The 25,285-nt window shown below is 38.5% G+C and overlaps 2 protein-coding genes across 3 annotated transcripts in view; one reads left to right on the forward strand and one right to left on the reverse strand.

Annotated features, from left to right (window-relative positions):
• Window positions 1-1,922, forward strand: part of LOC307124713 (uncharacterized protein) — a 37,229-nt gene extending 35,307 nt beyond the window's left edge. The window contains exon 7 of the mRNA XM_079814136.1: window positions 485-1,922. Within this exon, the coding sequence (XP_079670262.1) occupies window positions 485-1,048 (564 nt within the window). The 3' untranslated portion in view covers window positions 1,049-1,922. The remainder of the gene's footprint in view (window positions 1-484) is intronic.
• Window positions 1,923-2,956: 1,034 nt separating this feature from the next.
• On the reverse strand, window positions 2,957-25,285 carry chfr (checkpoint with forkhead and ring finger domains, E3 ubiquitin protein ligase). Of its 2 annotated transcripts, none has more exons than XM_079815655.1 (18): window positions 25,122-25,285; window positions 23,910-24,067; window positions 22,638-22,737; window positions 19,874-19,983; window positions 19,717-19,776; window positions 19,100-19,267; window positions 18,719-18,913; window positions 16,609-16,783; window positions 15,565-15,719; window positions 13,626-13,788; window positions 13,273-13,415; window positions 13,050-13,166; window positions 12,885-12,968; window positions 12,735-12,805; window positions 10,723-10,810; window positions 8,610-8,717; window positions 8,380-8,452; window positions 2,957-5,771 (listed from the first exon to the last, which is right to left on the reverse strand). In XM_079815655.1, exons 2-18 carry the CDS (start codon window positions 24,019-24,021, stop codon window positions 5,729-5,731), a joined length of 1,965 nt encoding a protein of 654 aa, XP_079671781.1. In that variant the 5' UTR covers window positions 24,022-24,067; window positions 25,122-25,285; the 3' UTR covers window positions 2,957-5,728. The 2 variants fall into 2 exon arrangements, with proteins under 2 accessions (XP_079671781.1, XP_079671780.1); XM_079815654.1 differs by having other exon boundaries at window positions 18,719-18,916.

The raw sequence follows: 25,285 nt of genomic DNA on the forward strand, positions 1-25,285 counted from the left end.
AAATATGATGTTTGTTACCTCAATAAATTAAAGATTTTATGTTCTATTATATTAACATTAAAAGCACACTCTTTTTACGACTAAAATAACAGTTAAGGGTAAAAAAAAAAATGAATTCCCAAAAATTAAAACGGAAAAAAAGGAATTGGCAACGGAAAAAACGGAATTTGGGAAAAAATAAAACGGATTTTATAGGGCCCTACATAAGTTGACCTCAGACAACAGTATAACTAAATAAAAAAAGCCAGTTCATGACACCTTTAACAAAGATAAATAAATGCTTTATAAGTGCTGTTCATTAGTAGTTCATGTTAACTAATGTTGACTAATGAACCTTATTGTAAAGTGTTACCGAAATATCAACGCAGGAAAGAAAATTGTGCTCATCAAACCATTTGTCGCTTTTGTAGAATATAGTAATGAAAAAAATGTTAGTCAAGTTTTTAAAAGTTTGTCTTTTTTTACTGTGACAATGTGCACTCAGGGACTCCCGAGCACAGCTGCAGACACTGGAAGGGGAAAGGTCCTTTCTGATGCCCCTCTTCATAGTCCTGCCAACAGCTGCCACTCCGACTCCTTCATGAGCAACGCCTCGTACCCCCTGACTCAACCTGGCCAGCGCCAGCGACGCCTCAACTCCACCAGCAACCTCCGACGTGCCCGTTTCAACACTCCATGCTTCGGCCTGCTCTCCGGCACGTCCGAGTCTTCCAAACCACAAGCGAACGGAATTACAACCTCAAACACGCTCTCTGACACCAGCGGCGCCCCTTCCAGCCAGACGCAGGACCGAGGTGAAGTATCAAGCGTGGAGGAGGACCACGTCACGATACCAGTGTTTGCCATCTCAGAAGAGGAAGACCGACAGCCTCTCGTGTCAGCAGAACCTCCCGAGAAGCCCTCGAGGATGAATGGACAGATGTTCGAAGGCACAAAGATGCCACTGCTATCCAAAAGCCACGTCGCCAGCATCCACCCGACCTCTTTAGCGAGGGCAGGCCATGGCGGGGCGTTGGAGACGCAGAATCCTTCAGCGCTCTCTTGTTAAGTGACTCCAGAAACAGTTTGCCAGCGGCAGGAGTTTTGAGCCAATGGATGGAATGAAAACTCACATCTTATGAGCTTCTCCTGGTGTCTTCACGTGGCACGAAGCACGTATTTAGTGTGTGACAATATACCTTGGAATTTCAATGGGGTATTGTTATGAATATTGGCATGAATGGAAAAAAAAAGAAAGCACTTGTTCTTCCTGTTATTGTATCAGCACAGTTAATTTGCTAAGTATAAAACCATCTAACAGTATATTTTATAACCTGCAATTGTTTTGAAAATACTCATGTGTGTGTATAAGAGAAACTGTTAACCATGATCACGTAATTCCACTCACTACTGAGAGTTCGACTTGTAGACTGGGTGCATTGTTATGAAATTCCATATATCTGCTCTATGAACAATACGGCTTGTTCCTAATCCCTTTGCAACACGTAGAAGACCAATTAGCAGATCTAGTAGAAAGCTGCTTTGAATCTCTCTTGACTTCGGCGTTTTTGTAATTCACAATGGGTCCAATACACGTATTTTACTGTTAAAAAATATCCGAGTTATTAAAGCATTTGGCATATATTCTTAATTCTCAAGGGACATAACCACTGCATAATTTCAATTGAGTTAATTCTTTTTTTCCACCGATTTCACTTCCTGTGTGCCTTTTGGCAATCATCTATGCTGCTAAATATGCTCTGATGCAATAACTGAAATGTAATGTGTATATATGATGCAACTGTTTTGGTTATATGGTGTTTTCCTGAATGCAGTAATATTGTCAACTGTACTGATTTTGATGGATTATAAAGGGAACTGATCACAGACATTTAAAATGCAGTAACTAACATTTAATGCAATAAAATTGTATAGTGAAGTTGTGTGGCTTTTGTGCAATCATTTCATAATATGCATAGAAAGGACAGAGTCATGTGATTTAATGAAGTCTTTTATTATTAGTGCAGTAAATTAGACAGTTTTATTTCTAGGCATTAAAAACATGAGGCACGGCAAGCGCTAATTCAACTATGGGCCTTACAGTGCTATTATGTGCTTCTCTATAGTTACTGATAAACAGTTTTTTTCCTCCCCATTTGAAATCCCAGTTTAAACTTTGATGAGGTAGAAATAAAAGACGGAAAAAAAAACGTCCCACCCAAGCAAGTAAATATTTGCCGTGGAGTACATTTCCCTTTCAGCAAATGCAAAGCAGCCTCCAAAGCTTCTCTAACACTCAGGACCAACCCCGAATAAATCCCTCAACCCTTCCTGCCGATTTTAAGAGTTCGTAGTATGAGACCCGCTTTGGAGCTTACATCTTAACACCATTTAACTAAACTAAAACCACCTTTTAGGTGCATACAAGAGCCTGTATATGGTAAAAAATAACAAAACAACTTAATATCTACACACACATTAAAATGTCACTCATGTTTAAATAGAAAGGTGTAATCTGATTTTTATCTCCCTGTATATTAACTGGTATGCCAAATCATTCAATTATATAGTTACTTTAAAAAAAAAGCATCTACCAAAATTATACATGAAAAAAATATTAAATAGGTGCAAGCATTATTTGCAACACGCGCTAAACTTCATTGTACAAACATTCCCAAAATCTTCCAAAGTAAGGGTAGGGGGCGTTATCCTGTATAAAACCACAACTTGACATTCACCAAATGTGGCTGTTTGTCAGGTGCCATTAGTTTAGTGTGTGAGGCTTTAGAGCGCTGAGCCCTTCTGTCCACCTTCATTAAAGAGCAGTTGAGGGTTGTAGAGAATTGACCTCTATATGGTTGTAGGAAGTCTAATCTGAGCCTCTGAAGAATGTCATGGTGTGAGGGACCACAGACCCGAAAAACATGGCACAAGCCAAAAAATAAAGGGGGCATTACAACTTTTTTTTTTTTTTTTTGCAATATCATATAACAGTAATGCAAAACCTTGAAGGGAACTTTTTTTTTGGAAAAAAACAAGATGCACCTACTTTTAGATACAACTATATATATAGCTCCTGTTATATAACAGAAGGAACAACCTAGAACATAAAGAAAAGTATCTGAGTTAAAGTTGAAGGGTAAAAATGTTCTTAAAGGGTTTGTTCACCTAAAAAATAAAAAAAAGCATAATTTTTTTGATGAAATCAAGAGCTCTCTGACCCCCCGGAGACCACTATTTAATGAACACTTTCAAGGCCCAGAAAGACATCTTTAATAGCCCATGTGACTGGTTCAACCTTAAAGGATTAGTTCACATCAAAATGAAAATTTCCTAATATTTTACTCACCCCCATCTCATCCAAGATGTTCACGTCTTTCTTTCTTCAGTCGAAAAGTAATTATGTTTTTTGAGGAAAACATTCCAGGATTTTTCTCCCCATCATAGACTGCCATTGCAACCAAACTGTTGAAGGTCCGAATCAATGAAGTCTTTCGAAACTGCAGAGGCTCTGCGCGATCCCAGACTACGAAAAGGGTCTTATCTAGCAAAATTGTCATTGTCATTTTTTTTTTTTAAATGAATATACTTTTTAACCTAAATTGCTCATCTTGGGCTGCTCTGCGCTCACCAGTGATTGCGCAAATCACGTCAAAAACGTCACACTAGAAGTACATTTTGAAGTGAACTTATCCTTTAAAGTATTCTGGAAGTGACAAGAATACTTTAGTGTGCAAAAAAACTAACAAAAATAACGACTTTATTCAACGATTTCTGTCAGACCGTTACGCTGTTGACGCAGTGTAAACCGTGCACTTCCAGAACGCCGGGTTACCATTGACCAACGCTGTTCACGTGAGCACCACAACGCATGCGCGAAGCAAATTGCGAGTCAGGCCCTGTCCCAAATGGCACACTTCATGTGCACTCTCGGTCTTGTGGACTAACAATGGCCGCTGCGTGTGCATGTCCGTTACGTCCACGAGACCGTAGGGTGTCCCATTTGTCATTTTAGGTCTCAGAAGGGTGCTCGCGAGCGCCCCTTTGAGGTCGATATGCGCCCTTGATGCGCACTTCGGCCGAGCCTGCACTGGTGCGGGTTACGCAGCGGATTTCTTCCCGGCAGTCAAAGCGGCATTACGTCGTTACTCAGAGGAAGACCGTGAGGGTTTGGGGTGCCATTTGGGACAGGGCCTCATTCTGCACAGACGAGAAGAAATTGCTGAATAAAGTCATTTGTTTGTTTTTTGCACAAAAAGTATTCTCGTCGCTTCATAAAATTAAGGTTGAACCACTGGAGTCACATTTCATCAAAAATATCTTCATTTGTGTTCCAAAGATGAACGAAGGTCTAACGGGTTTGGAACAACATGAGGGTGAGTAATTAAAGACAGAATTCTCATTTTGGGGGGGGACTTTTTTCATGTGGCTTGATGCTTAATGCCACATTTGAATCACTGATTATGGTTACTTTTTAATGGATCACAATGAATGCATGTACACTAAACTTTCATCAATTCAAAAAAGGTACATATTTGTGAAAAAAAACTAGCTAAAACCAATGTGGTTTACAGAATTAAACAACAACTAGAGCTGAGTGTTAAACACACACAACTTCTTGGGGCAGAAGGGAACAAAAACAAAAAACTATTTTCTAGTCCAGAAATACAGCTCTAGCCTAGTCAGAAAATATTTAAACTGCAATTATTTGGCCATACCATCGACCTACATAACCCCACCAAACCTACAAGTGAAAGAGAAACCAAAATATGTTAGTTACCTAAGAAAACACTGCGAAAAGCATCATCGACTAGCTAAAACTGGCCTCGTTTGCATATGAATTTCATAAACATTTCCCCAGAGGCCACAGCAAAAACTTCATAATCATAAGACGTGCGGAAGTCTTTATTATAAATCAGATTTGACTTGATTATCCACAGCAGTGCGATATTACCCTCAGTCTTGTGTTATAAAAAAAATCTCTTATATGCCTTTAGAACAGCTCTGCAAATGAGAGAACAAATACACACCGTCCGCTCTGACTTCACATGGCTTATTGCCCTCAGAAAGAGAACGAAGAACAAAATGCAGCTACCGATGCTGAATACCTAACATGTAATATTTTAGTGCACTTGACCATAGTCGCCTCTAGACCACAATCATCCCTTTTTTTATCAAATACATCATTTTCAATGTTCTCAGTAGCACGTAAATGTCTTGAGCAGTTCACAATAATAGCATTACATTGAGACGTCAGACATTTGGAAGAGCTATGTGACATATGCAAAGAAGCGCACAAAGAACACTTAAAGTCAACTCTTAGGCACCAAAGGTTAGTTATATAATTTGTATATTGTATAATGTTTAAGCTAAAAAGCTTTTTTGCAAGAAAAAGTGATTGCCAACGTTGTCTCGTTTTACAATTGCAAGCAGAGATGCGACAACAAGAACCCATAGTGGAATGAAGTGTGCATACTGAAAGTGTGACGGTCTATCCATCATGGAAAATGAGTGTCTGTCTCTACACACAGCGCAGATCCAGAGCAAATGTTTCCATATGTGTTCACACCATACTTCAAGGATGATTGGTTTATCATCATCTGATTGACTTTGCATATGTAAAGTTGCCATCTAGAGGAGAAAAACGGGTGTAACACCAGCCCGCAGCAGATCAGTTACCCAGAAGCGTGCTAATGATGAAGCTACCTCCCAAACCACTGCTGTCAAATCAAGCGTCGCTCCACCAGCTTTAGTTCTTAAAACGTGTCTGCTCGCACACGTGGTTGAATTTCCTAAAAGAGGACAAAATAAAATGACTGATTAAGATTGATCATTGTGTGTTAGCATGATGTAGGATCACGAACGTTAACAGACTTCGTATATACAGTTGCAAGAAAAAGCACATGAAACGCTTGCAGATTCTGTGAAAAATGTTAACTAAATAAGAGCGATCACACAAAATGCTTGTTATTTTTGATTTAGTACTGTCCTGAATAAGATATTTTACATAAAAGATGTTTACATATAGACCACAAGACAAAAAAAATATATATTTATTAAAAGGACCCCCAGTTCAAAAGTTTATGAACCCTTGATTCTTAATACTGTGTGTAGTTCCCTGGATGATCCACGGCTGTTTTTTTGTTTAGTGATGGTTGTTCACAAGTCCCTTGTTTGTCCTGAGCAGTTAAACTGCCCAATGTTCTTCAGAAAAATCCTCCAGGTCCTGCACATTCTTCAGTTTTCCAGCATCTTTTGCATATTTGAACCCTTTCTAGCAGTGACTGTATGATTTTGAGATCCATCTTCTCACACAGAGGACAATTGAGGGACTCAAACATTCACTGATGCTCCAGAAGGAAACGTGACACATTAAGAGCCGGGGGGTGAAAACGTCTTGAATTTGAAGATCAAGGTAAAGTGTACTTAATTTGTCTTCCAGGAAATATGTAAAATATCTTTTGTTGCTTCTGAAGGGCAGTACTAAATGAAAAAAAAAAAAGTGCATTTAAAATAAGAAAAATTAGGACAAAATCCCCATCCTATTCAAAAGTGTTCATCCCCCAGCACTTAATGCGTCGTGTTTCCTACTGAAGCAACAGTGAACGTTTAAACATTTTTTTAAAATAGTTGTGTTTGAATCCCAAAAGATGCTGGAAAAATGAAGAATTTGCAGGACCTGAAGGATTTTTCTGAAGAACATTGGGCTAGGGACTCATGAACAACCATCACAAACCAAAAAACAGCCGTGGATCATCCAGGGAACAACACGGTATGGAATGCCAAGTCTGACAAAATTAAAAATAATGTAATATACAAAGAAATGTAAAAACACTTTTCACGTGACTCCGCCCCGTCAGTCACATCAAGTGCAGTTTGCAGGCACACAGATGCAGGAGCAGATATCTGTGTTTATAGATGCCCAGTATCACTATAGTAACTGCATGTTTTACACAGTTTATACAGGTAAGTTAATTGCTGTTCTTATAGCCTACGCACTGACACACACACACACACACACAGACGGCACGCGCAAGCCTCGAAGCCAGATCGCGTTCACTTTTGTGCTCATAAAGTTTGTCAAGTACATGCGTTTAAGGCATGCCAGTTCCAATATTTAAAGCGATTGTGCACTATTCAAAAACAACAATACGGAAAACTTCTCCGTTCAGTGCTCAACTTTTTTCTGACACAGTGAGCCGAGCCGTGTCGCGTCTCTGACAACGCGCGCGCACGCCCTGAAGGGAGACCTCTTTCACCTACGTCCTCACAAAGCTTGTCATTTGTATGTGGTTTAAGCCCTGCCAGTTTGAACATTAAAGCGAGTTTCGACCCATAATGTGTATTATGTTGAACTAATGCCTGATATATTGTGACAAACGAACACTCAGACAGAAGCTCGCACATCACGTGAAGATCGCGCGCAGAGAGCAGCGCAGAAACGCAGTGTCAACGCTGTCCTGTGACTAAAGTAAAGTCACTAAAGTAGCTTAGAAACTCAACCGTTATAGCATATATTTTAACACCTTTGAAGTAAGTACAAACCACAGCTTTATAATGAATAGAGACGGTATGAGTAATTCACACACACAATCACTCTCTCATTAATGCATTCAAATAAATGTAATGTAGGCCTACTGTGCTTATGTATCTGTATATCTGATGTACAACAAACAGAAATCTGCCCCATAGACAATAACTGTTGAAAGTTAAACTTTTCCTTCATGTATTTTAAAATTACAAAGAAATGCACTTTCATTAGAAAAAAAAATTCCACCTTTAATAGTAGAAAATATTTACAGTAAAAAAAATTACAGAATCCTTATCAGGAACTTACTCAAAAACCTTATGTGGCCAAAAAAAAATTAAAAAAAAAATTAATAATTGCTCATTAATCGTAATCGAGGTAAAATGTTCAATTAATCAAGGTTTTTATTGTTGGTCAAATCGTTACAGCCCTAGCCGAAATACAATATAGCCTACTGACATTGATACCGTCTGTGATGAATGACTTGGATAGGTATGTGGCCAAAATTAATACTTAATAATCAATGGTTCATAAACTTTCGAACGGGGTCATTTTTTTTATAAATTCAGCTTTTTTTGTCTTGTGGAGTACATGTAAACATTTGTATGTAAAATATCTTATTCAGGACAACACTAAATAAAAAATAACATGCATTTTGTTAAAATTATACACATTTTCACAGATTCTGCAAGCAGTTCACATACTTTCTTGCAAATGTAAATGTACAAACAAAACAGGTCTATGTGGTTGCACTGCAGACTGAGACTCCACAGATGTGCATTAGCTGCCCTCTACTGGTGGATTTAAGTATGGAGCGCTTCAGAGGATGGATAAGACATGATCAACTGTGGGTTTACATGTCGCTCACTTACAACGCGTGGTGTGCTTTCACTTGAGTCCGACAGTTGCGTCCCCAGTAACAGTCTGGTCTGGAGGTCACAGCATCTGTGGAAAAACAAGCAAACATACTGCATACAAAAACATCTTTTTTCCCCCCCTCCATCTCATTTCCAGTTAATTATGTAGTTTAATAGATTTGGCTTGATATAAATATTGAGACGCTAATATGATTGTGTAGCGTTGTGTTACTTCAGAGTCTTACCTGGCAGCTCTGATGGAGGTATACGCTCTCTGTATTTGTATGCGAGCTCTCTAAAAGTGCGAAGTCCACAGCAGTAGCACAGGAAAGACTTGCCAGTGATTCGGTAATCTGAAATACATGAAAATAAAAGCAACTGTGAATTACAACAGGGCATTTACTCAAGCCACTTTCAATGAAATAGTAGCAGCTGAACTGACTTCATTTCTTGTTTGTAGAGGTGAGTGATATAGCAAAATGACAAATATGCTGAAATTTATCAGCCGGTGTAATAAACTCAGTAATGTGTAATGTTGGGAAATACGCATTCAAATCACTATGTTCAGAGAAAAAGATGAAGGACTTGTTAGAATAAAAGATCTTTGTGATGTAAAACTAAAGACTTAAGATATACAAAGACAGTTGACTCATATTGCTATGAATGGGAGAAAGTGTAACGCACAATCACCAATTGGACTGCACATGTGCATTGGCTGGTCCCCCAAAGAAATCTGACAACAACTGTCTCATAAATTTTGTTTCTTTAAAATATGAAATTGAATCGTAAGCTTGGCGAACAGTTTTGGAGAATTTGATATTTCTAGGGCTGTAATCTCCCAGTCGATTAGTCGATTATTAGTCGATACGTTCTGGCTCGACCAAAATTCTGATTGGTCGATTTTTTGCCGCGTTCATTTCATTAGTTTTGCTGCGTTCATTTAATCAGTTTTGCCGCGCCGCGTTCATTTCATCAGGTGGAAAGCACTAATTGCTAATGGCGGTGTTTTGAGAGCACCCCTGTTTCACAGGTAACAGTCTGCCTTCAGAACACCCCCATTGTTTCCACTTCTTTTGGATTAGCCCAGGCAACTGGCGAAGAGAGGTCTCTCGCGGGTCCTTTGTTTTTCATTCCCGCTGGCTCAAACGCACACCCATAGCGGTAAACTTGAGGAACGCCCATCAACATACACATGAGGGGCAGTGTCACAACACCGCGCTAAGTGGATCTGTACTGTCAGTTTTGCCACGTTCATTTCATTAGTTTTGCTGCGTGCATTTCATCATTTTTGCCGCGCCGCGTTCATTTTCATCAGGTGGAAAGCACTAATTGCTAATGGGGGTGTTTTCAGAGCAACCCTGTTTCACAGGTAACAGTCTGCCTTCAGAACACCCCCATTGTTTCCACTTCTTTTGGATTAGCCCAACCCACTGGAGAAGAGAGACAGATTGAAGAAGGCTAGTTTTCTTGTATATTATTTATTTAATTGTGAGCGTTTTTTCTGCTCTTGATCTGGCTTGTTTAATAAATATTCCTTTTTTATTAAAGTGGATGTGCCTTTTGTGTTTAAGAGTAAAAGCTTTAAGTTAATAGTCTATTCGTGTCTCAGCCGCGAAGCTGAGCTCCTGTTCGAGCTGCACAGAGCGGCTGAAATGATACTGCCTGTCAATTATAATACATATGACAAAAACAATTGTCTAAATTATGTTGCATATTCCTCAAAAGTTCTTGTGATGATATCTAGTTGACAACACATAGCCTGACTTCCGAAAATATAGTACTATGATATTGCGCAGGTGCACGTGATGCAACGCTGTCAGAGCCGACAGACTCGTGTGTCAGACTCATTTCAGTGCAAAATAATCAGCTCAAAAACTATTTAATATTCTGCAAATAGCCTACTAGTTTTTTATGTTTATTTATAATTAATTTAGGCAGACAACAAGGCTACCAAGTACTGCGCACAGTGCGCAGCTTATTCATTTAACGTTTTTTTTTTCTAACGTCATTTTAGTCGATTTTTAGTCGAAAATTTCAGGACTTCAGTCGACCAAGATTTTCTTTGGTTGATTACAGCCCTAGATATTTCCCCGTTCAAAGTAATAGGGGCTGTACTTGCATGACTGAAATAGCTGCCCGAGAGGCGTTTCAAAGATGGCCGCAGATTGAACTGACTTGCCTTAAAGGGACTTTGAGTGAAACCGCCCCTACACCATCACGTGCATATTGTGATAAATATAATATATCCCCCACAAAATGTTTGAGAATATTGCAGTGTTGTTTTCCTTTTATCACCCACCCTTACTTGAACCTGTGCCTGATCCTCAACAATTCTCAATATGAGCAAAGGGCAGTTACCAGAGAGATGGTACAGGCCCTGATGTACAGCCTGGAGCGCCTCCTGCAGCATGTGCCTCCAGCTCATTCCTCGAGAAGTCAAATAGTTCTGCCGCAAAGAAAGCAGAAATGATCAATAAACACAGATCTTATACAGGTATATAACTCAAACAACACTTGAATTTAACACTTCATATTTCTGGTGGTAAAATCTCCTCCTGATAATGCTGATAAATAACTAAAGAAAATGTTAGTGGTGCTTTTTCCATGCAAAAGTAACTGAGGTTCTTATAGTTATAGGCTAGTTTAAGTTATGAAAACAGTCCACAGTAAAATCAAATCAGCATTTTCTGCTGAATCAAGTTTTTTAAAATGCGTCAAGTTGATTGGTCTCCAAACTCGGTCCTGGAGGGCCACTGTCCTGCAGAATTTAGCCCCAACCCCAAATAAACACACCTGACAAGGCCCTAAACACTGATTAGCTGGTTCAGGTGTGTTTAATTGGGGTTGGAGCTAGACTCTGCAGGACAGTTTGGAGACCCTTGCGTTAAAGGGTTAGTTCACCCAAAAATGAAAATAATCCCATAATTTGCTCACCCTCAAGCCATTCTAGGTGTTTATGACTTCAGTTCTTCCAAGCTTTATAATGGTTGTGAATGGTACCTTCGAATTTGAAGCCCCAAAAAAGCATCCATTATAAAAGTAATCCACACGGCTCCAGTGGGTTAATAAAGGCCTTCTGAACCAAAGCGATGTGTCTTTGGAAGAAACATATCCATATTTATAACTTTATAAACTATAATCACAGGCTTCCAGTTATGGCCGTGTGCAAGTTGAAATCCAATGGAAGAGTGACCTCTGACCCAACGCATGACGTAGGATGGTAGGGTAAGCTTAGGTATAAGCTCTTGGGGTTCAAACAAATAGGGCTGAGCAACAAACTCAAGCTCCTCCGACATTTCTCTATAAAAATTCTTATTTTAGACTTCTAAATCGTGATCAGTGTTTTGTTTAGCTCTATCCTCTGTGCTTCCGCGTCCACCAATATGCCATGCGTCAGGTCAGGGATCACTCTTCCGGAACTAGACTCGCGTACATCTGTTACCAGAAGCCAGTGATTATTGTTTAGTAAGTTATAAGTATGGATATTTTTCTTACCGCATCGCTTGGCTTCAGAGGGCCCTTAAATAACCCCTTGGAGCCGTGTGGATCTTCAAAAAACAAGGTACCATTCACTCCAATTATAAAGCTTAGAAGAGCCAGGATATTTTTTTAATATTTAAAATTTGTGTTCGGCTGAAAGAAGAAAGTCATACACACCTAGGATGGCTTGTTGAGGGTGGGTAAATTATGGGAACATATTTGGTTGAACTAACCCTTTAACATAGCTTGATATTAATCACACTTCATTGTTTTTAAAGTCAGACAATGTTTTTTTTTTTGCCCATTTTATCACTCATCAGACAATAAAAAAATAAAGCTGAAATAAAATAAATATTAGATAAATATATAAAACTTAAATGAAAATTAAAAATGATCTGAAATCAATAATATGGCAAAAACTGAAATAAAAATACATTGAAACAAATTAGAAATTAACTAATGACAAAGTATATAACACATTTACTAAAACTAAAATGGAAACCATAAAATATAATTCAAAACATTAATAAAGTCAACTTTATATATTTATAATTCTATTTATATAGCACTTTATACAATATAGATACAGTTTCAAAGCAGCTTAAATTTAAACGATCAATGATGCAAACAGAATTTAATCCTGCTGTAAAGCAACTCTAAAAAAGACAAGTGTCATTATTATAGCTGTTGGTTCAGTTCAGTTCAATAACAATTATGAAAAGTTCAATTCAGCCATAAAGTAGCTCTTCCGAAAACAGTGATATCATCATCACCCAGCTCAATTCAGTTCAAGTTTACTTCTTATACAATAGTGTCAGTAAAGTCAAAAAATATTATAGTAAGATATAAATAATAGTGATGTCAAGTATGAGCAAACAAACCGTACATACCTGAAGGACTTCAGACTCATATTGATTGCCATTAAAAACTCCATCCAGACATTTGTCATTAAGGTTAAGTTCTGTGAGGAGAAATGACCATTATCATTATTATAAAATAACACAGGCAGTCAGAAAAATCTTGATTTTTCAAAAACCTACCGTTGAAATGCGCTAGGCAGCCGTGACAACCGATCCGCTGGCAGCCCCAGTACACATGACAGAAAGGTTTCTGGCACACCATACCTGTTCAATGGAGCAGACAACAAATCATCAGGTGACTCCAGCAGGCCAGAACATTGATGGACAGGTGTCAGGGTCACTCACAGTGCTGAGGGGACATCTGTGGGGGAAGGTACTCAAAGCGCCGGTCAGGCATGGGCTGCAGACAGCAGGTGCAGATGAGGTGACTGCCCTGAGGGGGACATCTGAACTCCTGAGAAGCTGCGGTGGGAATACAGCGGATTTAAGCACATGCAGAATTACGTGGATTTGTCTGTCGGTGTGTGTGTGAGCGCATCGTTTAGGCGTGAGTGTGAGCATGAATAACCTGTGGAGGTATCAGAGGATGTGGAGGGGCCTTCTCCAGGCACTTTAGCTGGCCCCTCTGATTGAGCAGGCTCACAGATCCACAGGGCGGAGCTAAGCTCTTTCCGATAACCCGGACACTGCCGACACATCATGTAGGGCTGACTGTGAACAAACAAAGTTAATTAGGATGATTCTATATATAGAACCTACTGGACATCTACTATTTTAAGATCAAATACAAAACACTACAATAATTAGATAACTGGATTTTCCTGGAAGTTGAAGTGAAATATACTGCACATATATATGACAAGCACCTCCTTTTAACAAAAAGGCAAGGCTCTGAATGCGTAACAGTGTAAAGATGCTGACCTCATGTCAGAAATGTCGCTGTCATTGTCTGAGAGTTCAAACAGATAGTCTGAACTGCCCTCCTCATCCGAGAAGGAGCGCTCGACTTTCGGCTGCAGCATGTCCTGCGTGATCTTGTTCCGGGCATCCATGCTGCACAAGTCATCTTCACTCCGACACTTCTCTGAAAACAAAAAAAATGAATGAAAAAATAAAGCCACAGAAATTCTAAAATGTTTTCAAAAGTTTAGAGCCAGTGAATTTAAGAAATTACTCCTTTTATTCCGCAAGGATGCAATAAAAGTGACCGTTAAGACATTTATAATGTTCAAATAAAAGCTGTTCTTTTGAACTTTCTATTCATCAAAGAATCAATGGGGGGGGGGGGGGGGGGCATCAATGGTTTCTACAAAAATATTAAGCAGCACAACTGTTTTCAACATTGATAATAAATGTTTAAGCACCAAATCAGCATATTAGAATTAATTCTAAAGGATCATGTGACACCAATGCCTGCTGAAAATTCAGCTTTGGCATCACAGGAATAAATTACATTTTACAATATATTACAATAAATTGTAATCCTTTTTCACAACATTACTGTTCTTACTGTATTTTTGACAAAATAATTGCTGCCTGGATGAGAATACTAGACTGCTTTAAAAAAAAAAAAACCTCACAATTTTGACCATCCTATTTGTACAAAGTAGTTTTAATGGATTTAAAGTGCAAACTTAACTAAATATGCTTAAAGGGGTCATAGAATGGTACATGCACTTTTACAAGTTGATTATACGGAAATGTGTGTTGGCAGTGCCTGTACACAACCATCCTATAATGATAAAAATACATCCAGTGTTTTTTTTTAATATCCTTATATATTTTCCCCTGTCTCAAATCGAGCCGTCTGATCGTGTGACGTTACACGGTGGACGCCCCCCCCTACGATTGTTGATTGACAGCAGCGTTTCAACACAGACCCGCCCTGAGCGAACTGTCCTCAGTCCGCCATTGTTGATACTCTGGAGCAGAATGGCGTCTAGGCGATTGTGGTGTTGTGTTTTATTAACCTTTATATTAATCTTTGCAAATCGCTTGCACGCTTCACGATGAATGAGGCTAAAGTTTACAGGGTAAGTTACATTACAGCATGCTTTCTGTGTATGACGTTCTCAATATAATTCATAATCCCACGTTTATAATGAACAACGCGTTATGTTTGTTATTACAAACTGTGTACTCGGGTGATAAAGTTAACGTGGTAACACTACACTAAGCTTACTTTTGTACATGGTTTATAACGGTGTCTGTTACTGATTAAGAAGTAATGTAAAAAAAAAAATCTTATAACATAACATCAATCTGTCAATGAACTAACGTAGGCTATACATCAGTAAACACATAGCAACTACGCTACTCTGCCAGTACAAAGATAGATCAAAGTGACATGACGTTAACCAACCATTCAGAAACGTCGAACGTCAGAAACTGTTCGAACTTCGATGGGTTCGTCATCTGTTCCTGGTCCGACTCCGGTTCAAAATGATAAGGTTGCTTAGATGTGTCCTCAGAGACTCCCGTTGCCATTATTTCTCGAAAATATACCCTCAAATGTTGTCAAGGCAACACTCCACGTGTGTTGTGGTGTTGTGTCGGGTCGAACCGAACGCCCCACAGAGCAGAGGGGGCGGGGTGAGCAAAGCTCATTATCATTTAAAGTCACATACACTGAAATGACTTGCTGAAAACTGAGTTGGTTTTGACCAGGTAAAATTAGTGTTTTCTTACAATACTAATGAGAATTTTTAATTAAAGTATATTACAAACGTTTCATTTAGACACTAAAGAATCATATTAACTTGTACAAAAATGTCATTCTATGACCCCTTTAAAAAAAATAACACATCGCTGTAAACTCTTTGACATTGACTCTTTGGCTAGGTTTTGTGTGATAAGGTACCTGGGTGCTGGAGAAGGTAAGCCTCCACCAGGTTGTTGAGAATGTGGTTTTTACGGATTCTCTCCACAGGACATCGACAGGTGGGGCAGAAGGAAGAACGTTCCATCCAGCCAGAATAACAGGCAGCGCAAAATGTATGCATGCAGGGCTGAAGACTGAATGGAAGCACACACATTAACTATTGAAAATTCATTCAAACTCAGCCTCCACACACCTTATTAAAATCCTTCTTTAAATCATTTATTTAAAAGTCTACATTAAAGAGTTAGTTCACCCGAAATTTTTATTTATGTCATTAATTACTCTCATGTCGGTCCAAAACCGTATAGTAAGACCTTTGTTCATCTTCGGAACACAAATGAAGATATTTTTGATGAAATCTGAGAGATCTCTGAGCCCTCCATAGAAAGCAACACAATGACCACTTTCAAGGCCCAGAAAGGTAGTAAAGACATCTAGTCCGTGTGACTACAGTCGTTCAACTTTAATTTTATGAAGTGAAGAGAATACTTTTAGTGCACAATAAAACAAACAAAAATAACAACTTTATTCAACAATGTCTTCTCTCAGGCAAAGCTTAAATTTGGCTCACCTCACAAACAAAGCCTACCTCTCTCGTTCGGCATGAATCCATGTTTCCATGGCTGCGATGTAACATTTAATTGCGAACCTATTATTTATTTTGTAACTAAAGCTTTGTTCTTCACTCATGTATAATATTCACATAAAACAGCATTCACATTCAAAAAAAAAAGTGTTTTGGCCAACCACCGCAAGTGCTACTCAGCCACCGCGGTGGTGCTGTTGTCACGTTTACCGGCACAGCCCTAGTCAGAGAGCTCCCGGATTTCATCAAAAATATCTTAAATTGTGTTCTGAAGATGAACGAAGATCTCACGGGTTTGGAACGACATGAGGGTGAGTAATCAATTAGATAATTACAATTTTTGCGTGAACTAACCCTTTAAGAAAACAACTAAGGTATTTATGTTTGCCAACATGTCCATTCAGGTGTGAGTGTTGATTTGTGCACACTGGACTGACCTGACACAGTCATGCAGCAGGTCTTGGCAGACGATGCATGTGAGGGATTCTTCCATCTTGTCTGTTGTGGCTCCCTCAGTCTTCTCTTTACCCGCTGCTCCTCTGATAGGGACCTGAGGAGCTTCTGCAGAAACAGCAGAGTCACTGTGAGAAGATCCAAACCCCTTCTGATCATCTGCAAGACAGATAGATACATAAACGTTACATTTGACAGTGTTCATATACTAGAACCGATCTGAAACACATTTTGATACCAGATATACACTACTGTTCAAAAGTCAGAACGATTTAAAAAAAATAAATTAATACTTTTATAACATTACAATAGGTTTTTATTTCAAATAAAATCTGTTCTTTTCAACTATTCATCAAAGAATCTGGAAAAATATGCTGCATTGCATCATGGTTTCCAAGAAATGTAACTCGAGTACCACGTGACACTGAAGACTGGAGTAATGGCTGCTGAAAATTCAGCTTTGCCATCACAAGAATATATTAAGATATATTAAAAAAGAAAAGTGATTTCAAACTGTAAAAATATTTCACAGTGTTACTGTATTACTGTTCGATCATTGGCCAGAGGAGAACTGGCCCCGTGACTGAGCCTGGTTTCTCCCAAGGTTTTTTTCTCCATTCTGTCACCTGATTGAGTTTTGGTTCCTTGCCACTGTCGCCTTTGTCACCTATGGCTTTTGAATTGTTTAGTTGGGGACACTAAATATTCAATAATATTACGGATCTGCCTGCATTGACACCACATGAGAATTGAACTGAGCTGGACAATGACATCACTGTTTTCTCCAGAGCGGCTGTCCAGCCGAAAAACAAACTTTGTTGCATTATTTTCCTGTTATCACTGTAAAGCTGCTTTGAAACAGATCTGTATTGTAAAAAGCGCTAAATAAATAAAAGTGACGACTTTTATGTTTGATCAAATAAATGCAGCCTTGGTGAGCAAGAGAGACTTCTTTCAAAAACAATAAAAAAATCCTAACCAACCCGAAACTTCTGAACGGTAGCGTACATGGCAATCTTAAACCATCAGAGCTGCAGTCTAGCAGTTAGTGCATGTGTTTATGAGGGTGTCACTGGTTCATATCTTGCTTGTGACACTGTCAGACCCTGTTGCCAACATGTCACTCTATTGCTTCCTGTATTTCTTACACTAAAATATGATGCATGACACTTAGGGATGCTCACTTCGCTTAATTTTCCAGACTGACAACCGCCGCTCATTATCCAAATATTAACCGTTAACTTATAAGATCATAATATTGAATTGGCATTAAATAAAAATACATTTGACAAGTGTCTGTGAACTGTTAAAAATACTTTTCACGAGTTTATTTTACCATGCAAACAGCAGCATACAGAACAGCTCAACAACAACAGAACCTGGGTTCACACATTATCAAATTTTCACGCACCTGCAGAGTTTGACAACAGAGAAACACTGAATAAAAAAACTATATAAATAAAAAGCATAAAATAAATAGGCCTACACTAAATATTTTTCACTTAAATAATTAAATTAAGATAATAAAACGAAAATACACTGAATCTGTTTGAAGAACCGGAATAGTTTTTTTTCTGTCAGACTATGTTTCTTTCGTCAAATAAAAATAGCATTTGACTGTTTTTTTTTTTTTTAAAGTAACATGTCTACGTGATGTGGGGTTAGTCTGAAGCGTAGCCTGTTGACAGTTAGACCTGCAGCAGAAAACACCCTCTCAGATGGCACTGATGCCCCGGGAATACAGAGATAACGCCTCGCTAGCATATTTTGCAAGTAACTTCGTCGCCCTTTCTGTCAAAATGGTCCCACACAGTAGGCCTACTACTTTCCTATTGCTTCATTTTGCAAAATATCTCTGTGTAGGCACGTGTGGTTGCACATGTCGACGCGCCCTGTGAGTTAACAAATATAGCATATTTTTCTTTAATCATGCAGCAAAAAAAAAAAAATACCTAAAAAAAAAAAAAAACCTTTAACCCGTTTAACTGATAGTATTAAATACAGATGCTCAAACCGCTCAAAATAGACAGAAATCATAAATTATTTAAAATGCATCACATATATTAGTTTTTCCAAAACTGAGTGTTACAGCACCTCTGTCAGTTTTTCTTCTTTTCCTTTGCATTTCCACCTCTGGCTCTGTCTGTTGTCCTCCCTCAGTCCAGTAGGTCCACTTCAGGCGGGTGTGATTCATGACCGGCTCCCCAGGGCTGCCTGCTGGTGCAATCATCTCTGATTCTCCTTTGCAAACAACCGAAGAGCTGACCGGGTTCTTCTTTGCAGACACATCTACTAAATGGTACAAATAGGCATTTTTTCACATAGGCATAGCATTTTTATGTCAAACACTGTCAATTTGAAAAGCTCAATGCATGAATGAAAACCAGCCAAAAAAGCCATTACATTTATATGATAATCACTTTCTTATCAAAGCAACTTCCACGAAAGAGCACATACAGTGTGGCCAGTAATTACCAGAGCAAGTAGATAAGGGCATGTTGAAGAAGTGGAAAGACGAGCTGGAGGTAGATGGCTGGGAGTCCTCATGCCCAGACTGAGGTAGAGGCTTCACAATAACAGGCTCTACTGGTGCTGGTTCACTCTCGGTTTCTGTCAGATCAGAATCTTCTTCTCTCCCAGCATCTGTGGGGACCAAAAAGAGAAAACTAACTTACAGAAATAGTTCACTCAAAAAATAAAAATTCTGTCAAAAATTGCATGGAGATGAAATCAAAACGGACAAATTGTGAGTGATTAATCTGTGTATCATCTTCCAATGGAAAGAATTTTTTTTTTTATATATCTCTCTAATCTTAAATATGTAGGAAAGATTTTTTTCGCTGTTGGTCGGGACTGCCTTTTGACCAAAGGTCTTGTAGTTTGTGCACCTTGTCGGTTGTGTTGTGTAGCGCTGCTACGACAAGATGACATGACAAAATCCCTTGTTGTGTAGTGTGAGCATCACACAGCTTGCTTTAACACTCTGTTCCTCTGAAACAACTTTCCCTTTCTGCTGACAGGCTATAGCAAAACGGACATCTGTATAACAAACAGGAACATCTGAATGAATGTTATAATCAATATCTGTTTACCTTCAACGTCCTGAGAGGCACTTTCTTCTGGCCTGGTGGCCTGATACACATAAGCAATGTCTGCAAAACAGAAAATAGATGAGTGATGTGGCTAATCTGTGTCATCTGTTTGGAAGCAACTGACCAAAACAGAAAATGCTTTAATGTGAAAACGTACTTTGTTCTGGCTCATTCTTCCTGTACACAAAGTAAATGACATCACCATTCTGGAGTAAGTGCATCTGTTTCTTCACCACTTTGGACATGTTGATCACTGTCCCATTGGTGCTGATACAAACAAACAGACCATCATCAAGCAGAAAGTTAACAAATGATGGATTCCTTTGAAAGCATAGAGTGCTATTCAGAGGCTAAATGATGTAGGCCAATGGCCTTTTTGTGAATTTTATTTTTAAGGACTATGGACAAAAAAACAGGAAATAAAGTTATCGTGAAACGTCACAAGCTGGATTCAAACTCAGTCTACATGCCTGAGCAACATGTCCAAGCACGTGCATTTAACTGCAAGGCCAAATTTCTGATACCCACAATGTCTTCTGGTGTACATGGAACATATTCGATAAGTGTCTTCAAAGATGACAAATTACCCATTTATGAACTTACCTATAATACATATAATAGGTTTAAAATAAATGCCTGATAGCCTCTGATCCACCTAAATATTGATTCATTCTTTTAAGATAATGAACAGTTGACAGTAAAATTCTTGTTAAAAATGGCAAAGAGAAAGCTGTCCAAGGACTTGCAGTTCCCATCACGCTGACTAAGCATTGAGTAAAACACACATTCTATAGACTGTCTAGCAGACACACTCACTTAATTAGCTAGATGGAAATGTACAGCAGCAGCGGTGAGCTAGAAAACATTTAAATACATGAGACATACGGTTTCTACAGACACCGATCAACTAGTGTATCAACCATTCACTGACTGTTAACCAAATTACAATTAATTATTCACCAAAGCAATGATTAAATGTCATGAGGGAATTGGATATATATTTGCCGCAGGGCCAAGCATGTCATTAATTGAATTCACTTACTAATGTAATTAGAAGTCACTCAGTATAATTTGCAAAAACTTAATAGAACTAAAAAGACTTAATGCCAACTGCCACTATTGAAGATTTGTATTGGATGGGCATTAAACTCTAACATTATACACTATTCTTTCAAATGATATCAGTTCTATACATTTACAAAACACTCCTTCCCTTTTTTTTTGCTGAAATCAATGAACAGTAGTGGCCAAAAATCAAGTTAATTATGTTAAAAATTCGAAAATCTTCACCCTTTATTCAAATTTAATTGAAAATGTGTTTTTGTAAGCATATTGTGTAATTGTGATTTAAGGCAACTGTTTTATTTGTGATAACGCCATGAAACATGGCAAATTGTGCAGGCAAGTTTAGTATACAAAGAAATTATGAACATGCCTTTTTTGGCCAAATAAATTGTCAGATAAATACTTTAATCAAGTTTATTATTTTGTTCTTCCCTCACGTTGAAAATATTTTAACAACGCAAATATTTTTCTGATATTTTGATGGTTTAATCAAACTTGATGGGTCATTAAAAACAAATATCACTTTTGGCTTCTACTGTACAATGAAAACTATCTACACCGATCAGGCATAACATTATGACTTATTGTAAATATTGGGTTGATCCCCCTTTTGCTGCCAAAACAGCCCTGCCCCATCGAGGCATGGACTCCACTAGACCCCTGAAGGTGTTCTGTGGTATCTGGCACCAAGATGTTAGCAGGAGATCCTTTAAGTCCTGTAAGTTGCGAGGTGGGGTCTCCATGGATTGGACTTGATTGTTCAGCACATCCCACAGATGCTCGATTGGATTGAGATCTGGGGAATTTGGAGGCCAAGTCAACACCTCAAAATCATTGCTGTGCTCCTGAAACAATTCCTGAACCATTTTTGCTTTGTGGCAGGGTGCATTATTCTACTGAAAGAGGCCACAGCCACCAGGGAATACCGTTTCCATGAAAGGGTGTACATGGTCTGCAACAACACTTAGGTAAGTGGTACGTGTCAAAAGTAACATCCAGATGGATGGCAGGACCCAAGGTTTCCCAGCAGAACATTGCCCAAAGCATCACACTGCCTCCGCCGACTTGCCTTCTTCCCATAGTGCATCCTGGTGCCATGTGTTCCCCAGGTAAGCGACGCACACGCACCCGGCCATCCACATGATGTAAAAGAAAACGTGATTCATCAGACCAGGCCAACTTATTCCATTGCTCTGTGGTCTAGTTCTGTTGTTCACATGCCCACTCTTGGCGCTTTTGGACAGGGGTCAGCATGGGCATCCTGACTGGTCTGCAGCTATGCATCCCCATATGCAACAAACTGCGATACACTGTGTATTCTGACAACATTCTATCAGAACCAGCATTAACTTCTTGAGCAATTTGAGCTACAGTCGCTCACCTGTTTGATCGGACCACATGGGCCAGCCTTCGTTCCCTGCGTGCATCAATAAGCCTTGGCCACCCATGACCCTGTCGCCGGTTCACCACTGTTCCTTCCTTTGACCACTTTTGATAGATACTGACCACTGCAGACCGGGAACTACCCACAAGAGCTGCAGTTTTGGAGATGCTCTGACCCAGTCGTCTAGCCATCACAATTTGGCCCTAGTCAAACTGGCTCAAATTCTTAAGAGTGCCCATTTTTCCTGCTTCTAACACATCAACTTTGAGGACAAAATGTTCACTTGCTGCCTTATATGTCCCGCCCACTAACATGTTCCGTGACGAAGAGATAATCAGTGTTATTCACTTCACCTGTCAGTGGTCATAATGTTATGACCTGATCGGTGTATATACACATACAGAAAAAGGCTGGAACATGATATTGGCATGAAATTATTCAACAATCTATGTCCATCAACTATATGTCTTACCTCATGTCCTCCAGCCACACCTTTCCTGAGTTCTGATCTTGAGTGATTTTGCAATGATTCCCTGAGACCAGTTTATTAGCCGGAAATGAGAGGTCACAATCTATAAACAAAATATATCTGTGTGTTATAGGTTATGATATAGTGACAAGTCAATAATAAATCACAAAAAAAAAAAAATAATAAAAAAAAAAAAAAAAAAATATATATATATATATATATATATATATATATATATATATATATATATATATATATATATATATATATATATATATATATATATATATATATTCAATGAAGAAAATAAAGCTTAATTTTAGGATCATTAATATTATTTGCATTGTGAAGTTTCCTCACAAATTTCTCACTACTGTAATTATTAATAATCATAACACCTACGTATTTTCACATTACAGTAGTGCATGTTTCTATCAAAACCAAGGTCATGGGATCAGTTCACAGGGAAAGTATGAAATGATAAATATACTATTCAATGCAAGTAGCTTTGTCTACAAGGGTGCATAACGGTGACAAATGGGACACCTTACGATTTTATCCTGCTTGAATCTAAAATATGTCATAACTAAAGTAAAACGGGTTGCGAAAGCACTTTCATGTCGACTTTAATAAAGCACATTCGTCTTTTCTCTTCCTGACCTGGCCCATTACTTTTCTCTCCCAGACACATTAGGCATGCAAGTCTTAAATGAAGTATAGTGTGGCGTGATGTGAGGTTAAAAATTAGACTATTATAGTAATGAAGCGTATCAGTTCTGCTAATAACCAGTGTCGAGTGTTACTGTGAAGCACACAGAACCACACAGACACATGGATTGATATTAATTAAAGCGGGAAAACAGACAGTCTTCAAACCCAGACAGACACAGACCGAGTCAAAGGGATACAACCTTTCCCTGCACACCAGCACAACACAAAAAACTACTTAATATTCCAAGAGCATGTCTTCAATAGACGCCTTTGTCATTATTGGGGTGGGGGTTCGTTTGCTGAACTAAAGAGAGTATTGTTAAAAGCATGGGCTCACTGAATACATGCAGACACTGCTTCAGACTGATTATCTTGAGGGGAAAAAAAGTAATAACTAATAAAAGTTAATAAGTAAATCTTGAAGTCATAGGAGAGTCTATGAAGAAGTTTGGATAAAAGCAAATAATGGAGAAGCCCTTTTAAAATTAAACTATTATTTCTCAAGACTGAGCATTGAGCAATTAACATGATCAAAGACTTTATTAGTGATGATGTTCACCGCACCTTTTTTTCTCCCCACAGTGCATTCTCTGTTTATGAGTAATATCTCTGAACCCGGAGAAGCGTCAACTTTTACAAGTTTCCCCCAGGCCTGACCACTGCCCTGATGCGCCATCTTCTCCTCGCCCTTATTTTACCTGCCAGACAGCAGATCACGTCACCTGCAGAAGCATAAGGCAAAGAATAAAACACATACACGTCATAAAGGCAAATGAATGCAAAGGCATTCACCCACAATGCTGATTATATCATGATATGGAGTTGAAAAACTAGTGTGAAAGGCTACACATAGTATGCTTACTAAAATAAACTTCACAGGGAGAGACCAGGAAGTGTTGTAACAAATAAAGAGTTGTAACCAGCGGTTTAACCAATTAGAAATGGGGGTGAAATATAGGGGTGAAATCACTGTCATACTGTACATGAAAATCACCCTCCTCAGGTGACAAGATATGTTATAAACAATCTGCATAATTTTAGATCATAAACTTGAGATTATGTTATTAATGGACAGAACTGGTATAATCTGAACCAGCAATTTTTTCTTCATGTTTAAAAGCTTTAATAATGTCCTTCTTCTTGAACTACATTTATTTCCACATTTATTCGGAATTTGTTTTGAATTAATATGTTTAAAAGTAAATGGGGATGCGGTTGTAAATTTGATTACTACAACAAATTCATACACAGAATGTAAAACCTTCATGTCATGTAACAGTAGTAGGGTGTAACAACACTGTTTGTACTTGATATGAATTTTATAAAGTTTAGGTAAGTTATGTATATCTAAACTACTGAAGCATTTAGATATTACATGAAAATGTTCACGCAATAACAAGACGCTTTCAAGCTAAATATGCTACACACTCTCTGAACTCACCTAAATTACTTGATAAACATAATTTTCAGCTAATTCGATCACAAGTCAGTCAGTGTGCTAACCAGCTAACTGAAGCTGCCAACGAGTTCGGTGTAAAGCGAAAGCCACTAGTAACTAGTAAACTAAATGATACGAGCTGAATGTGTAAAATCTTTCTTTAAGTAACTTAACTGTTTTCAAGTTGAATTTTGTTTCGGGAAGCTAAACAACAACGTGAACGGCGCAATGTTTACGCCAAGGGCTAACTCTGAGTCGCTAGCCCACAATCACATCTGAAACAGTTCAAAATAACAGAACTAAACTGTATCAACCTGTAATGTGTTCAATGTACTAACCTAACCAGCGTCCGAGAGTATCCGGAGCATTAGCGCATGTTGACTTGAATCCTCTGAGTGCTTTCGTTTTTATTTTGTGGAACACTTCCTGGCCAGCAGTGGTATTTTCAGGCATCAGCTGATAGAAGAGAGGAGGAGGAGTGTGTGTGTGTGTGTGTGTGTGT

The sequence above is a fragment of the Gobio gobio genome (genome assembly GCF_949357685.1).
Source record: "Gobio gobio genome assembly, chromosome: 4".
Classification (NCBI taxonomy): Eukaryota; Metazoa; Chordata; class Actinopteri; order Cypriniformes; family Gobionidae; genus Gobio; species Gobio gobio.